Source organism: Diuraphis noxia, unplaced genomic scaffold, assembly GCF_037042655.1.
Source record: "Diuraphis noxia isolate RWA-SAM2 unplaced genomic scaffold, SU_Dnox_SAM2 contig0005, whole genome shotgun sequence".
Taxonomy (NCBI): domain Eukaryota; kingdom Metazoa; phylum Arthropoda; class Insecta; order Hemiptera; family Aphididae; genus Diuraphis; species Diuraphis noxia.
Genome location: NW_028301715.1, coordinates 31,092,556 through 31,111,157, shown reverse-complemented (window position 1 = coordinate 31,111,157; position 18,602 = coordinate 31,092,556). Strand labels below are relative to the sequence as shown.

Genomic DNA, 18,602 nt, shown 5'->3' with positions numbered 1-18,602 from the left:
TTATTAAGAAAAAATATTACAAGATATTATATAGTTGTAGTATTTTATTAAATTTAAACATTTTAAGAGTACCTATACAAATTTAACAACAAATTTAAAAAAGTTCATAAGAATTAAGAATACTTGATGTTAAATATTTAATATAATATTTATCAAAGTATCGATCCATTCAAAAAATACAATTTAAAACCTATATAGGTACTATTTACAATATCTGTCTGCTTTTGTCTTTGCTCTTCTGTCTAATAATGATTCGTGTAATTTTCCTTCTTTTTGAGCTTTCTTTAATTCACTTCTTTTTCCTTCGATCATACGCATCTTCTTATCTTGAAATTTTTGGAACATTTTTCTAATAAAATAATAAACATGATTATAAAATAATACATTTGGATATGTTATGCAGACTAAAAAATTAGCCCCATGGTTTAGTAATATCATACTAAGGATAAAATATCAATGAGAAAATTATAAATTTAAATTTAATGTGTATCATGTATCTTTATTAATGTTAATGTTAGCCAATAACCTTAGTTGTTAAGGCTTAAATAAATAAATAAAAAAATATATATAAATTTAACTATTTATAATAAGATAATCATGTTTAAAATATGTAATACATTTTATAAAGAAATTATGAGAATGCTTACACATAATTTTTTTCTATATCTTTAATATTCCCTTTCTTTTCGTCCAATTTATTAATCTCTTGTTCTGTATTTTCAATAGCATGGAGTCTAACTTTAACTAATTCATTTGGACCAACAGTTCGATTCTTTGCAACTAAAGAGTCATCTTCATCTCGTATACTTATAAAACATCCAGTAGAAGATAGTATTGCCAGCTTATTATCCTGTAATTATTCAATAAAATAAAACTTACATCATTATTTTTATAAGTCTTCAGTATTACTAACAAACTATAACGTTTAAAAACTAAAGTAGATGTGTTTGATATTTTAAATAGTTAGGAAAAGAAACAAAAATCTTTTGGTTGATGTTGATTAAATAAATGATTAAAACAATAGTCCGCACAACGAAAACTAGTCGGTGAGTCGCGTCGACTATAATAGCGTTTTTAAAAATTAATTTATGAACTTGTTATATTATATTAATTAATTATTATACAAACTATGAGAGCAAAATGTTATAAAAAATTATTTTAATACACATATATATATACAGGGTGTCCCACAGAGATCTGACATTCTGACAAATGAAATTACTTTTGTTCTAATCAATATTTAAAAAAATTTCTTTTAAATATAATTCATAGACACTTGTGCTACATTTTTAGAATACATTTTTTATTTTTTAATACTGAAAATAAAAAACTTAAAAATTGATAAAAATTTTTTTCGAAATATTCAATATAGCCAATTTGTAAATCTGATTTTTAGAAAAATCTATATGGTAAAAACACTTATTTAAGTCAAATGGTTGATTTTTTACAATTTTTTTAAACATCAATATTTTCATTAAGTAAATTACGATTTAGTTTATGCTAGAAACCTTGTAATTTCAAATAATAATAAAGTTTTTTAAAAATATTTTATAATAAAATTTTTAAATAAGTGCATGTTAAAATCTAACTATTTTTTTTATTGTATTTTTTTAATAATATGTGATGAATAAACTATAAATTACTATAATTATCTAACAAAAATATTGATATTTAAAAAAATTGTAAAAAATCAACCTTTTGACTTAAATAAGTGTTTTTACCATATAAATTTTTCTGAAAATCAAATTTACAAATTGGCTATATTGAATATTTTGAAAAACAAATTTATTAATTTTTAAGTTTTTTATTTTCAGTATTAAAAAATAAAAATAAAAAATGTAGCACAAGTGTCTATATTTAAAAGAAATTTTTAAAAAATATTGATTAGAACAAAAGTTATTTCATTTGTCAGAATGTCAGATCTCTGTGGGACACCCTGTATATATAACATCACAGTGGCAGAGTGCAGCTTGAGAACCCATGGCTAACCGCCGATATATGGCTAGCGGGTGACGATAGTCATTGTCCAGTTATTGTCGCATGGACTATAGAGAAATATATTGTTTGTTTTATAAAAAAATTATCTATTAGTATATGTTAGTTAAATTTATTAACTTATAATTATTTATTGATATTATTTTATTATAGTATAATAATTTGTAATATCTATTTTTTAAATTGTATCACTTGAAAAATTGGTTCAAATTGTTCCAGTGGTCCAATGGCATCAGATCTTCCAACTATAGTTCCATCTTTATCAACTCCTAAATATTTACCATATCCAGATTTTAAAGCAATTCTAGTTTCATTGACAATGATAGCTGTTAAGATTTCTTCAGGCAAAGGACCATCCCCTATTAAAATAACAACAAAAACATATTTTTACATTAAAAGTTTTAAATTATTAATAAAAATAAGATAAATAATTTATTTTTTAATACTTATTAGTTTTTTTATACACTACCAACTTATTTTATTATATTTAAATTTAAGAGATATATAATAAAGAATAAACTACAATAAATAAAAACAAATTATAATTGTATAGATTATCTTTATAGATTTAAAATACTAGCATTTCATAACAATTTGGTCTTTAGGAAAATAGAAGTAAGAAAATACTCAATGCCATTCTACAAATGAAACAACTGTAAAGAGAACTAACCTTCATTATGTGGAGGACCTAAAGTAAATAACCCATTGTCCATAGCAGTAACATAGGTCTGAGAACCAAATTCAAGAGCTACTGGTCCTGAAATTTCGCTTACTGATTTAGCCTCTGCCCAGTTTCCTATAAATAAAAAATAATTTTTAAATTTTATATAGAATATTTAGAACAAATTGCTTAAACATCAATGTAACTACCATGGTTAATTTTGTCTTGATTTTCTTCAACATTAATTTTTTCATCCTTATTCTTAGATTTGTCTTTTTTCTTCTTCTTTCTGAAAAGAATCAAATAAATATTTATTTTATTATTAGATATTACATATTCAACATTTGTATATACAACTTAAATTCTTTTCCTGTGACACAATAATAATACACTACTTCATACTTTAAATATTTTTTATTTTTTGCTTTTACTTGCTTCAAGTTGTATAGCAGTATAAATAATTAAATTAAAAATTATTGTCTTACGGAAAAAATTTTCAAATATTAACTGAAGCATTGATTGTGTTTTGACTTACTTGACTTTTTCGTTTTTTAAAACCAATTTGGATACTCTGACTTTATTGTACTCCGACATTGTAAAATTTTACGCGATTGTGAAACAACGTTGAGTGAAAATACAATGATATTGGAAATTTGGAAACTAAATTATTACGTTAAGTAATAATAAATTAAATTAATTGTCTATATAGTTATTAGTTACAGAAAATTAAGCGATGTTTACATTTAACATTTAACTTTTTTAGGGATGAATGGATGATAATAAAAATTATATAAACATTGATGATAAGAATATGATCCAGGGTGGGTCAACAACAAAAACTACTGATGAATGTAGATGAATAAGCAAGCAGCAGCCTGCTGCAGCAGCTGCTGGCGCAGGCGTTATCAGACTAATGATTAAACTCTGTACAGCGATGTAATCATTATTTACTGTGATTAACTTTTAAGACCTGTCTCCATCTCCATTTCAAGTGTTTTATGGTATACACATTACACATAAAAAGTTCAGCAGTTCAGAATTAATCAGCAAGATAGTACTCACAATTCACTATTATAATTTTTTTTTAATTAAAATTAATTTTCACATTACTTATCTCGCCTAAACCTCGGCTGGTCGGACACTGGACAGTGGACGACGTGTCTGGTGGACGTCCCATCGGCCATCATTATTTAGTCACCATAACAGCTTCAGATTACAGGACGCTGATCAGTGACATTTCTCATAACTGTGAAAACTGAATAAAGATTACTACTGTGACTTCCAGTTTAAAACTATGACGAACGCTTAAAAACACTAATCATATATTAAAACGATAACTTCTTGTTTACTGTGAGTGGTGAGTGTCTCCTAAAGTTCGATGCTACCTAATACATTCGAAAATATTATTGTGGTAGTGGTTCTCGTGTTTTCTTTTACTAAAAATTGTATTCAACAATCGTTTATGTAGCGTGCTTACATGATGGTGGACGAACAAAAAGAACTTGAGGATCAAGAGATCATTGTAAACGAAGTCGATGGATTACCCAGTTTACTTGATGAAAAAAATGATTTATACAAAGCCGTGACCTCTGAACAATCCTCATTGGACGATCTAAATGATGAAGATTTGCCTACATCGTTAATTGTAACTAATGTTGATCCTGCAATTTTTAAAGACGACGATCTTAAGGTTATATCTTGTTTCTTTAATTACTGTAAATAATTTGTCAATAATATTGTTAAAATAATTTTGCAGAAAGAAATGGAAATGTTGTTTAGCCGATTTGGAGAAATAATTTCTGTTCAATATTTCCGTAGCTTTAAACGAATAAGGGTTAATTACGGCACTTCAGTATCTGCTGCTACTGCCAGAATTCAGATGCATCAAATAAGGTTTTATGACACCATAATTAATTGCTACTTTGCACAGGTAAATTTTGCTCAAATTATATGTATTATATGAGCCATTAAAATAAAATTCTGATTTATTTAAGCCTGTCACACCAATTGATGCAGCGGATCAACACTTACAACTACCGGCTCCAGTTAAACAGTTTTTAATATCACCTCCACCATCACCACCTGAAGGCTGGGTACCTAGAGCTGAAGGCGAACCTCTCATTAATTATGATTTACTAGCTGCTATTGCAAGTCTCACACCAGGTAATTGCATAATATAATTTTGCTTCATGTATACTTACATATTTTTATATGTGTATGAGTTATAATAATATTATAACTTACATTGAGTGACTTATTAAATATACATGTATTTTCTGAAATGGGCTAACAATATTAATTTAAATATTATATTTAACTCACATTGGGTTCCATCACTGGTTGGCCTCCCTCTTAATATTATTCAAGGTAATAATATTGTACATAAATTATCCTATTTACTTATTGTGCTGTCAAATACAGATTGTAAATATCAAATAAAAAATAAAAATAATAATAAATTATTTTTTTTTGTAAGGAGAACCCGTGGCAACATTGTCCATTGGGTGAGGGGTGGTACGGTAGGGGTTATTTTTGTATATTTGTTTGTAGGTTTTTAAGTGGGTAGGGTTGTAACACGTGTTTGTGTGGCAAGGATATGTTGCTAAAAATCCTGGTGGTCACCCATCTGGGAGCTAGTAACTGCGGCCGGTACGTACGCTCAGTGCGTTTCCACAGATTGAGCATACAACCGCGCCTTACCAAGCCACAATAAAATATTATATAAATGTTAAGTACAAATATGACTATTAATTTTTAGAGCGAAATATCTATTTAAAAAAAATAACTTACATTTTGATTGTATATATTAATGGTTATCTATATAAGTGTTTGTTGGTTTCAGGCCAACCCCATGAAATCCATGCTGCAACTGATACTTTACCAGGCATTGTTTTACATGTGGCTGAAGGGCATGAAAATATTAAAACATCGGTTTCTACAATTCCACATACAAGGCTACCAGAAAAATAAAATTGTGTTATTTTCTTGTTAGATATCTATGTATTTTTAATAATATTTTGTGTATTTTATTTAATATTTTAAATACTTATTATTATCATTAATCTAAAAATTTCAAATTTTAAATATTTTCTCTAGAGTTATTGTTTTATTAGGACAAATTATTTAACATACTTTTCTCAAAATGGTTGTATGTTTGACAAAATCACTAATCATTCTAGTATTTATTTCTTTAAGACTGTTAATAAAATTACTTAATTACATAACTTTTAAATTTTTAATAAATTCATAGTGTGTAAAAATAATAATTAAAATGTGTAAGTATGATAAGTATTTATTATTTATTCTCATAATTTTTTACTTTTACCAAGAGTTTTGTTTAAATGTTGTAACTCTGAGATAAAGGTTGTATAAAATATTTCACATGAATTATCATGATTAACCAAATAAAAATACCAGATTATTTTAATGTTTAATCCAAAAGGGAAAAAGTTAATGAAAATATTTATTGTAATAATTAAATAACTTGATCATTTTAATTTAATTAGAATCAATTATTTAGTATTTACAATACACACCTTGTACATAAAATTATACATAAATATTTACATCCAACATCTTTGGTAAAAAAAAATAATAATAATAAATAAATAAATTATGAAAACAAACATTAACTGGTATGTAAATTTGTTTACACAAAAGCTTTATGTAGTATCACAGATATGGTACTAAAGGTTGGCAATTATGCAATGTAAACAAACAAATTAATATCATCTTCATCTCGTTTCATATATTTATGTTCAATTAACCATTCAACTTGTTCTTTGATCATTTTTTTACTTGGTAAAAACATATTTTTTAAAATATCAACTAATTCTGTCTGAAGATTCCAATTCGATATTTGTTTTCGCATTTTTAATATTTTAATAATCGCTTCCTAGAGAAAAATATTAAATAAATAAGACAATCTTATTTAATACAAGACTCAATCTAACAAAATTAGAAATTCTCACTTGGACTCTTAATATTCGTAATTGAACGATACACTCATTATCTTCTTCTTTACTGCGTTCAGTAGATAGTTGTAGTCTTCCGATCAAATTTATTTTCCCTCTTTTTTGAATTTTACCATTTTTACTAAAAAAAAATTTTTTATCACCAAAATTTCATATTTATTAAAGTTATCAAATATATTGTAATTCAAGTCACTCTTACACTATAGAGAACTGTTCATTTATCCAAAATATTGTATTCTCGTTGAACTCTTTTGGAGATGGTACTTCTGGCACTACTAACACCACTTGTTTTTTTAATTTAGGGAAATTAACTAGTGACTAAAAACCACAAAAATTACATATTAAAGTCAAATTAATATTTATGCTTGGTACTTGAATCCAGTTAAAAATATTGCTTACATTTTCTAACAAAATAACAGTAACTATAACTTATATATTTTAAAAACGTTCTCAATAGCTAAACCAAAAATCAGAATTTGAAACACATTTATATAATCAGAGCTATAAAATTAATATTGATTTCAATTTGTATTTAAATAGTTTTTGAAGAGTGGCTGTATAACAATAACAAATTTAATATATATTTACACGATATGTATTATCTATTTTATATTTCTTAATGAAAAATAGGTATAATTTAAAAAAAAAAATTTAATTTATTAGCAACAACTGTTGGTCCTGTGGTTAACCCTTATTTATGACTTAACAAATTGTTTTCAACCTAACAGATCCACCAAATTTTTGACAAAATAGCCTGATCATTTGAGAGCATAAACTTCTGACTGGGAGTTTTCTTAGATGTATCACAAGCTTGTGATTAAAAAAATTCTGTCTGGCTCCACTCTACTTGTCCAAATATCTTATCTACAAAACCGCTTATTCCTTGTCCTGAAAGAACACTTCTTCTAGTCACAATTCCAAATCCAAGGCAGGAGTACCTCAAACAAATTATTCATGACCACAATTTTACATAATTTACACAGCTGATATTCCACTCTGAAAATACAATAATAGCCACTTACACCAACGATATAACAATCTTCTAAACAATCTAAACACATTCAGACTCCATAACCAAAATCTCTAAATGCATTGAAAAAATATTTATATTGTCCTCCAAATAAAATATAAGAAGTATAAGAATAAGATAGTATCAGATAAATTCTTTCAAATTCCTTGCACTATACTTTCAAAACATCCAAATCCCAACTACAATTCAAACCAAATACATAGGTCTAAGAGGGTTTTCCACATTGGTGGGTCTTCTTCCGCATATCACGTCATGTTGTTATACATTAGTTTAGTTAAGCAAATTTCCATATAGTATATAAATATTACAAATTAAAAATATTTAGAATATTCTTTACGTCCATGATTTTCAAAAAATATCTTTGATGTTAATACTTAAAACATTCGAACTATTTGAATCAAGGTTAAATTTTGATATGAATCAATATGGATTGATAGTATATCATGTAACGATCGATTTTGAAAATAATACGCATCAATGTATCACATAATCAAATTTCTTCCTTGAAAATTTCAATTAATTATTGTAGAATATAAATAGTTAAATAAAAAATGTAATTTCCTATATAATTAAAACCAGATAAATCAGAGCAATTAACCTATTCACAAAACAAACCAAACTTTCATAATCCTCCAATTAATATACTATGTAATTAGAACAATTTAGTTTTAAAATTAAACTCAGTTAACAAGTTCAAGAATTTTCATTTAAACATTAATATACTAACCCATAATGTCCGTCGTAATTCAGGATCAGGCAACTCTGTAGCCAATCTAAGGTTTTCATAAGATATTTTATCTTTTGGTCTTTGATTCCACGCAAATAATACTGCCATTTGGAATGTTGTAACATCAATGTCAAACCGACCAATTTCATTTAAAAATGTTATCTGCATACATTAGTTTTGTTTGAAAGTGAACAATACATATTTTATTTTATACAACAAAATGCACTTACTGTGCCATTAGACATGTGATGATACCACTGTAATTTACGACCACTATGTTTTTTTCGATAAAAGTCTTCTACCTCTGGAATATAATCTTCTAACTCCATTGGTAATGACACTGTAACACGTTCACTACCCCGTGACCATGCTCCAGCGTTCAATATTTTAATATTAATAGAATCTACAAATTAACAAATAAATATTGTAGTCATTATTCAAATCTGTACTTACAGATTGCATATTTTATATCAATAGTACAATCAAAATTATAAGCCATAATTAAAAAAAAAACAGGTAAGTAGATGTCTTTCTGCTGTAAAGAGTTTAAAAATGGATTCCTGTAATAGGTGGTCTTAAATTTGAATTCAATAATATTATAACATTGTATATGAAAAACAATTCTGAGTAGAAACGGTTTGTCAGTCTAAGATATTTTATAGTTTTATGCTATATTAATTAAATTGCTATTATTTCAAAAAAAAAAAAAAAAATGTAGGTATCTATAAAATAAATTCCAAATTAATCAAATCAGATTCATTATGCACACGACTCATTCAGTTATTCATAGTAGGTATATACAATTTTAAGTACCCACAAATAATATTTTTAAATTACAATAGTATAGCTAAAATTGTTATTTTTGGTAATTTAGTTAGGCAATTTCATTCAAATTTGAACTTAAAATAACTATTAAAAAAACCGCTTTTTTATAGTTTTTAGATTTTTTTCACTGCAGAATAAACTACTTACATGGAACTATATTTTTAGTTTTCAATCCTCAGCTATAAAAGTTAAAGATTTTATAAATTTTTAACAACCGAAGGATTTGTAAATTTTCAATTAATACATTTTGTCAAAATTTGATGATTATAAAAAAAAAGGGTCAATGGATTTTTAATATTTTCTAACTGCTATTATTTCAACTTATGGGGAACCTTGTATTAAATTTTCAAGTATTTTGACCCAATGAATAAAATTTTATTGACATTTATAGAATAAAAAACTTAAAAAACTAAAAATTTCAAATGTCATTAAATAGCTTAAACATAGTTGAAATATTTTGAACATTTAATCAGTAACTATAGGAATTGATAAAATAAAAATTTTGAGTACATTTTAAGTTTCTATAAATATTCGTTTTTTAATTACAACCAAATAAGAATACCGGTACTAGTGTGAATGAATATACAATGTTGTAATTCAAAAATTCATAAAAATTTAATTTGAATTTCTGGTAGATATTTTTTATTTATAAAAGAAGATAAACTCATGAACAAACTTGTATTAAATTTTCGAATCTTAGAATTAAAGAGATAACATTTTAGGAATTTTTAACTCAAAATTAATTTCAAATTTTAGTTATTTTTACTTATGTTGTCAAAATTCGAATTTTTAATGCTTATTAAAAAAAAATGTGACTATGTATTTTTTAATATATTTTAACTGTTGTAACACTATATTAGAAACCTTGTATTACATTTTGAAGCTCTTTTATCAAAGGAATAAAATTTTACAGTCATTTATTAAAAAAAATAAGGAACATTTCAAATGTCTATAAATAACTTAAAAAGGTTTTAAATATTTTTTCAAGCATAGGAAATTACAGTAAAAACATTCAGTGAAAATTTATGTATCTATGGTAATATGGTTAAAGTTACACCAATATTGGGTGCTTTCTCAACTTACCAATTAAATTTACTTTCCAACCGGAAAAGCTACTGAAGTTGAAAATTGAAGCATTATTTAGACAACTTATCGTGTACACACATACACAAAAAAAAAACACACATCATTGTAAAATCAATACATTTATCCCTCCGCTCAGAATCTAAAATTACTACATTTAAGCCAGTTAAGAATAGCCGTTTTATAAAAGAAAACCTTGTCTGTCTTTAAAAAATAGTTATCAATACTATAATTTAACAGCATTTTACCCATACTAAGTTATTATTTTTGTAGAATAAAACTTAAAAATTATGAAAAAAAAAGCGGGTAAGTGGATGTTGTTCTGCTGTACATTAGGTGATGGGGTGGACCTCTGACTAGGGTAGGTTAGATTTAAATGCAATGATAGGTATCATTGTATACGAAAAACGATTCTGAACTCAGTCTAGGATATATTATATTTAAATATTGTCATATATTCTATTTTGAAACAAATATTTTATTTTTCAATTAAGTCGCATTTAGCATAAGGCATGGTTAATCAATTAGTGTAGTTATCATGTAGTTATCATAATTCATAATACCTTATATTATCATAGATATACGAATACCTGGTTTGAGGATAAATCGTTATCATTACGCGATTTCATAAAAATTTAAAACGCTCAAAACATTTTTCTTATAATGACATTTCAAATTTTCTCTACAGCTATTTGAAGCAAAACTTATGGAAAACTTGGTGTTAAATTTTATAACCTTAGATCTAAATACAAACAATATTATGAATTTTGAACTACAAAATAATTTGCAAATATTCATGGTTTTGACGAATTTTTGTCAATATTTGAAATTCAAATGCTAATAAAAATTTAATTTGAATTTCCGGTGGACATTTTTTTTGTGATAAAGATTGACAAATTTGTAAGGAATCTTGTATTAAATTTTCAAATCTTAGATTTAAAAACAAATTTTTTTATGAATTTCTAGCTTATAATAATTTGCGAATTTTCGTGATTTTACGTATGTTGTCAAAATTTAAATTTAAATGCTTGTAAAAAAAAAATGTGACTATACATTTCTTGTATTTTTCAACTGCTATTGTAAAAATATTGTAGGAGCCTTAAATTTTCAAATCTTAGGTATAAAAGGAAAATTTTTTATGAATTTCTAGAATAAAATAATTTGAAAATTGCCGTAATTTTTACGTATTAAGTCAATATTTGAACTTCAAATGCTAATAAAAAAAAATCGTGCTATGTATTCTTATAATTTTTTAATCACTATAAGAATAACTTATGAGGAACTTTGTATTAAATTTTCAAGTATTTTTAACAAAAATTTTTTATCGACACTTAAAAAAAAAATTTTCAGACAAATTGAAAATTTCAGTCGTCTATACATATCTCAAAAAAAGTCAAAATATTTTGAAAATTAAATCATGTAAAGAAAATACCAATCTAAATAACTGATAAAATTTTCAAGTATCTGCGACTTATACTTTTTGAATAATAACAAATATTTAAATTCGTTTGAGGATAAATCGTTATCGTTACGCTATTTCGTAAAAATTTAAAATTCAAACGCACTTAAAATTTTTCCTATAATGATGCTTCGAGTTTTCTCTATAGCTAATTGAAGGAAAACTTATGGAAAACTTAGTGTTGTATTTTTAATCCTTAGTTATAAACGCAAAAAATTTTATGATTTTTCAACTTCAAAATTACTTGCAAATTTTCGCGTTTTCGACAGATTTCGTAAAATTTTGAACTATAAACGCTTATTAAAAAAATCGTGACTTACGATTTTTAATTTTTTTAGCTACAATAAGAACAACTCATAAGGAACCTTGTATTAAATTTTCAAGTTTTTTTGGACGTCCAACATTTTTTTACCAACACTTCAAAAAAAAATTCTCAAAAAAGTCGAAAATTTAAGTGGTCTATAAATAACTCAAAAAAAGTCAAAATATTTTTAAAATTAAACTGTATATAGATAGCACTACCATAAACATTTGGTGAAAATTTCAAGTATTTACAGTGATTAGTTTTTGAATTACAACCATATAAAAAAATCGATTTGGTCGAAAACTGATTTTGCGTAAAAATTCCCGTTTTTCTGTCATTTTTTTTTTGTTTTTCTCGATTTTTTTGAAAAATGTTGGAAAATGTTTAATTTTGACCTCTATAATGCACCAAGGATCTTCACTTTTACATCGGAAACCACCCCCAAAGTTTTAAATCGAAGCATTATTTCGACTAGTTATGCTGTACTCAGACACAAAATCAAAAAAAAACAAAACACACATCATTGTAAAATCAATACATTCATCACTTTGTTCAGAATCTAAAATCAGGAAATTAATGAAAATAAAATGTTGAAACGTCAATATTTTCAGAAAAATAAACTCTACAAAATGTCTATCTTTAATTTTTTTGGAAATAATTAAATAAAAAATATATTTTTAACTTTGTTACCCAAACATTAAAATAAATTTAAAAATGAAATAATAAAATTGTAGTTCTTATCCTTGTAAATCTTATTATAAAATCAGAATTTTGATATCTCCATTATTTTGTTAGATATTGCAATGGATAAATCCTCGAGGGACACCCAGTTTAGGTAACACAAACATAAACATTTGGTGAAAATTTCAAGTATTTACAGTGATCAGTTTTTGATTTACAACCATATAAATAAATCGATTTGTTCGAAAACTGGTTTTGCGTAAAAATTCCCGTTTTTCTGTCATTTTTTTTTTTGTTTTTCTCGATTTTTTTGAAAAATGTTTACTTTTGACCTCTATAATGCACCAAGGATATTCACTTTTACATCAGAAACCACCCCCAAGGTTTGAAATTGAAGCATTGTTTCGACTAGTTATGCTGTACACAGACACAAAATCAAAAAAAAACAAAACACACATCATTGTAAGATCAATACATTCATCACTTTGTTCAGAATCTAAAATTATAATTTATGAAAACAATTATGTTTTTATTTTATCTTAATATTTTTTTCAATATATTATACGCCAGGATTTGAATGAAAAATTACTATCAAATTAACAGGCGCAAGACATATTTTGTGAGATCAGACGAAATTTACTAAAATATATAGTTTGATAATAATATGAAAATACGTAAAATATTTTATGGATGAGATAACATTATAATATTCATAAATAATAATTGACATTCACTCGGGACACGTGCACCAAACGTTATCGACCAACTGCTATTATTATATTAACTTACAATATGTATAAAGATATACAATTTACAAGCAAAAATTTATTTCTGCCAATTTTAACTTCTTAAAATCAAATTTTGAAAAATCTTTTCTTAGTACAAGGTGAAAAGATAATATTAATCGATCCTCAAAATGTCTATAAGGTTTGGCTCAGTTTTGATTATGAATCAGAACACTTTCATTTATATTTTTTATTATTTACATACTTTTATTTTAATAAATCAACTTTTATGCAAAAAGAGGTTAAGGATTCATCTTCTAACTTATTTACTGACAATAATGGATTGGAAGGAATGGACTGTATTTTAATTTAGTATGGGTGTAGCCGTGTAGGATCTGTGCAAATGTGAATAAGAACATAAACCATCTTTGGCATGCTATGTAGCCCATTAGATAATTTTGTAACTTAAGCTAGAGATATACGTAATCCATATATATGTTAGATGTTGAGCTATATTTTTTGTTCTTAAAATATCATTTTCAGCCTGATACAAATTAATTACCTGCAATGCTTCCTTTAAGATTTCTGTAAGTTTCTTTAAATTGTTGATTTAAGTCTTCACTAACTTTAATATCTTGGAACATTCTAGCTAGCTTATTTACATAATCTGCGGGCATACCAACTTCCCTTAGCCTATAAAAACATGAATGAATTAAATATAAATCTCTAACGTATTATTTTACGAGTAGTACCATTCAACCATGTTTTCTTCTTTTTCAGAATCAGCTGAAGTATCTAATATTAATCTACGAGTTAAATGTGCTTTGTGAAACCTCATAAATACATCTTTATTTTGAACATATTTCAACACAAGTAGCTAAAACCAACATAAATATTACTAGAAAATTTAACAAAGAGTAGTTTAAATTTCATACATACCACATCTTTCAATTTACTTTCAATCTCATCAGCAGTTAATCTCTTGCTTAAAGGGGTTTTTCTTAATAACATATCACAATAATTTGCTAATAATTCTGGACATTTTGATTCAGGCTGACACTTAACTGCAGAATTCTAAAAAAATTTGATACAGCAATAATTAAAATCATTTAATACAGTTATCTTTAATAGTTATTATACATTTTTAACTTTGAAAATTTGAAAACTCTAAGTGTATTAATTCCAACTTCATACTGCTCTTAGTGAGCATTAAAATCCAGCACCTAAACTGTAAATGTCCTAGACATCAAATCAATGTTACACAAACAAAAGTCAAATGTGTAAAAACCACTAAAAATAACTCGTATTTACATGGTTACTATGGCCTTTATCCTAATAAATTTTAACATTAAGATATCAAATTAGATTATTGTAGGTACATGTCATGTACAATAGGTATTAAAGTGGATTCACATTAAGAAGACCCATATCAAAGTAAATTTTACGCTCAGCAGATCACATCTAGCTCTGTTAGCTTAAAATTTTGAATTAATCGACCTCTTATAAAAATTAAAGGTCACATTATTATCTAAGGCTTCTTATAGGCTTTTTATTATATTTTAATTTTAAAGTGAGTTATGAGTATTTTAAAATTGTAAATTGTTTGTATATTTTTAAATACTCATAACTCATTTTAAAATTAAAATATAATAAAAAACTAATGAGAAGTCTTAGATGATAATGTTACCTTTAATTTTTATAAGAGGTCGATTAATATTAAATTTTAAGCTAACAGAGATAAACGTGATCTGCTGAGCCTGACATTCTTAACAAAAATTGATTAATTTATATTGTAAATACTAATGATTTAAGTTTAAGTTGACTAAGTTAATCTATATGTATTTACAATATAAATGGATTTTTGTCTGTCCTTTATTCATTCCTAATAGGCTGGACAGGTTGCGATAAAATTTGGTATATAGATATATTAGACCTATGGGCAGAAGATGGGCTGAGTTATACAGTGATGGGCCTAACCCCAGAAGATGCTCAAATAGACATTTTGAGATTTATGATGGAAATTTTTGTTTACAAATGGTAGCTTATTTAAATATTATTTGATATTTATTAATTTACTTCATAAACATTAGAATATAATAATATATAAGTGATCCTTAATAATTTTTTAGTGGTATTTTCCAAAAAAATTAAATTTTGCATTTAAAAATCATTCATGATCAATATTATGTGTGGGCAACCCACCAAGGAGGTCATAACTAATCAGGTCGAGGATTGTTTAAGAATAATATTAAATCACTAACTTGTTTTGTAGGTAATTCTAATCGAAATACAGTAGTATCATTAACTACTTGTTTGTATGCTTTATCTCTTGCAGTTAAAAACCTTGGGTCATCATTAAATCCTTCTTGTACTAAATTACTAAATTTATGAAACAATAGAAGAAGTTGTTCCACATACTTTTCGGAATCCTATAATCAAATAAATTTATTAAAATTAAAATTCTAAAATATTGATAAGATTAAAACCATTGATCATACTAATGAAAATGTTAATTTTACCTGAGTTATGATATCTGCAGATGCCATCATGTCTGCTAAGCCTGCACTTACAATATAATCTTCTAAATCTTTTAACATCTTTAAAATTCCATCAGGTACTCGGTCCATTAGTTTAAATAAAAGTGTTAATTCTGGAATAAAAAATAAAATAAGAACAAATTCAAATTGGTTATTAGTTAATATTGATTATAATATACTTTCAGTATCATTCCTTTTAATCATATCCGTACATTCAGCTAAAATAGTATGGCGGAAATTAGAAACCAACACCAGCACACAACAATCTGTCAACTAAAAATCAATGTTATTTTTATCATTAACAATAGTATTGATTTAAAATTAAACCAAATTATTATACCATTTGGACAGAACCACTATTAGTTTCTAAATATTTTTGAGCACGAGCTTCTTCTTCTCGAAGTTTCACATCAGCGTATCGCATATAATTTTGAACACCATGGAGCTCTAAATATTCAGGAGCTTTTGCTTTATAAAATGCTTCTGTAGTTTCAATGTATGCTCGTTCAAAATAATCTCTGTATATTTGAAGCTTATCATCATAATTTGAGCATAGATTTACTAAAACATAAATTTTATTCTATTTAGAATAAATTGAATTAAAGCAAAAATGTAAGCCCACTCACCATATGATTCTCTTACTCCTATAACTAATTGAGAGTCGAATGCCTCTCCATTTCGCTCTAAATAAACAAGTTTCATTGCTGAATCTTGAAGTCGCTGTTTTATATCATTAAAAATACTTTGATTCCAACTGTCTAACATCAACTGAATAGAAACGAATATTTAATACAATAAATTACGATTTTTAAGTGAAAAATATTTATTTAAAATACTGCATCTTCAAAATAATTTAATGACATATTATATAACTAAGGAAAATTGTGTAACATATTAAATTTACCCACCACAAAATAAATTTGTTTAAAATACAATATACTACATGAAGTATCAGCTTTACCTTTCGGACAACAGAATCTTTATCAGCATTGCATTTTTTTAAACCAATTGATGATTTTCCAGTTAGAGAATTTTCTAGTTGTCTAAAAGGTGTTGGAAGATAATTACACTGAGTAAAAAATTTTCTCCACTCAGTGATATAAGCTTTAAGTAGAGCTTGATCTTCTTGATGGGCCATAACTCTCTTAATAATAAAATAATACAAAATATAATTAGCAAAAATATTTACATTAGGTAGTATTAAAATATAAAAGTAGTAGTATAATATTTTTTTAATACAATATCTTGAGCAATTATTTTTCATTTTATCAAAATAAATTCAAATTACAATTTAACATTAAGATAGCTTAAAAACATTTTACTTGTTGAGCTTTTTTTATGAATTCCATAATGTCAGTTTTTAGGAATTGTCTCATTTTTATTGGTCCTTGTTCATCCCATAGACATACAAGGTGAACTGCATAAAATAAATTTTGCCATTCATTTTGAGTTACTGGTTCTTGTTGTAATAGTTTAATTACAATGGGTCTCATTTCTGGCCATTTTTCTTCAAATCGTATTATTGTCTTATCAGTCTAAAATAATCGGTTGATAGTTTTCTTTTATATTTATGAAAGTAACTTAAGTTTAATATTATTTTTAAGTGAAACAAATAACATGTATGATGTATGAAAAGTATTAATGATTTTTATTATGTACATTCAAAATAAATAAATTATTAGATCATGTAAATAAAATTGCAACACAACGCAAGTTATTATTATCTAATGAGCGAGTATTTTGTTACGAGAACACAGTGAATAATAGGATAGCAGTCTCAATAAAAATTTTTCCAAGCAAAAAGTATAAACAATAATAGAAAATCAAAAATTATTAATAAATAAAATCATAGCTTACCTTTATTTGAGACATATTTTAGATGAAAAAAAAAAACCGAAATAACTTATTTTAATCTAGTTTTTATGTCAAATTATGTACACAACGATCTATACTAATTTATTTAATAATAGTTTAGTTAATATGATAATTGCTGAACGAAAACAAGATTCGTGAGTTTAAAAGAATCGTTGTACCTAGACCTCATAAACCCATTTCGGTCGCTGAATTTTATAAAACGAAACGTAATTCTACAATACTTTTATGTACAGCATGTACCTGGGAAAGGGCCCGCAAGTTAGACGTTACTACGTTAGGAATGTTAGGATGAATTGTATATACCATACGAATACAAGATATAGAAAGTCAAAATTATGATTTCAGGCTACACTGCCTACACTAGCGCTTCGAAGTTTAGAGCCCAAACCCAAACTACCCAAACAAATGGTAAAGTAGGCAGTAGCAGAATGCAGAAATAATGTTTCACCGTTCATGACGTCATTATACCGTTTATCATTGACCATTGTTATCAAATATCACCGTATCAGATAAAATATATAAATAATAATATGCAAATAATAATATGTATAATATATATGTATAATATAATATTTATAATATTATGTAAATAATATGATATGACTAATGTCTAATTCATTAGCTAAGTTTTATTTATATTCATGAACATAAAATATGTTCTCGTATAATATGTTATAAGGTAAATTATCAAACATTTTTAATTACTTCAAAAATAATAATACATTA

General features: G+C 25.6%; 3 protein-coding genes across 4 annotated transcripts; 1 reads left to right on the top strand and 2 right to left on the bottom strand.

The window, feature by feature from the left end:
* Nucleotides 1-26: 26 nt before the first annotated feature.
* Nucleotides 27-3,952, bottom strand: FRG1 (FSHD region gene 1). 2 transcript variants are annotated; one of them, XM_089229899.1, is made up of 6 exons: nucleotides 3,767-3,952; nucleotides 2,866-2,945; nucleotides 2,666-2,791; nucleotides 2,188-2,354; nucleotides 648-850; nucleotides 27-349 (listed from the first exon to the last, which is right to left on the bottom strand). In XM_089229899.1, exons 1-6 carry the CDS (start codon nucleotides 3,841-3,843, stop codon nucleotides 202-204), a joined length of 801 nt encoding a protein of 266 aa, XP_089086025.1. In that variant the 5' UTR covers nucleotides 3,844-3,952; the 3' UTR covers nucleotides 27-201. The 2 variants fall into 2 exon arrangements, with proteins under 2 accessions (XP_089086025.1, XP_089086026.1); XM_089229900.1 differs by lacking the exon at nucleotides 3,767-3,952 and adding an exon at nucleotides 3,192-3,377.
* On the bottom strand, nucleotides 3,192-18,284 carry Cul5 (cullin 5). The gene is made up of 16 exons (XM_089229897.1): nucleotides 17,859-18,284; nucleotides 17,324-17,536; nucleotides 16,963-17,145; nucleotides 16,628-16,769; nucleotides 16,342-16,562; nucleotides 16,181-16,274; nucleotides 15,984-16,114; nucleotides 15,726-15,893; nucleotides 14,404-14,538; nucleotides 14,217-14,341; nucleotides 14,027-14,157; nucleotides 8,618-8,790; nucleotides 8,388-8,549; nucleotides 6,830-6,948; nucleotides 6,628-6,751; nucleotides 3,192-6,551 (listed from the first exon to the last, which is right to left on the bottom strand). The coding sequence occupies exons 1-16, from the start codon at nucleotides 17,871-17,873 to the stop codon at nucleotides 6,357-6,359; spliced, it is 2,331 nt and encodes a 776-aa protein (XP_089086023.1). The 5' UTR covers nucleotides 17,874-18,284; the 3' UTR covers nucleotides 3,192-6,356.
* Nucleotides 4,134-5,880, top strand: sra (RRM_RCAN_like domain containing protein Sra). Its single transcript, XM_089229903.1, has 4 exons — nucleotides 4,134-4,346; nucleotides 4,413-4,586; nucleotides 4,651-4,819; nucleotides 5,499-5,880. The coding sequence occupies exons 1-4, from the start codon at nucleotides 4,134-4,136 to the stop codon at nucleotides 5,624-5,626; spliced, it is 684 nt and encodes a 227-aa protein (XP_089086029.1). The 3' UTR covers nucleotides 5,627-5,880.
* Nucleotides 18,285-18,602: the final 318 nt, after the last annotated feature.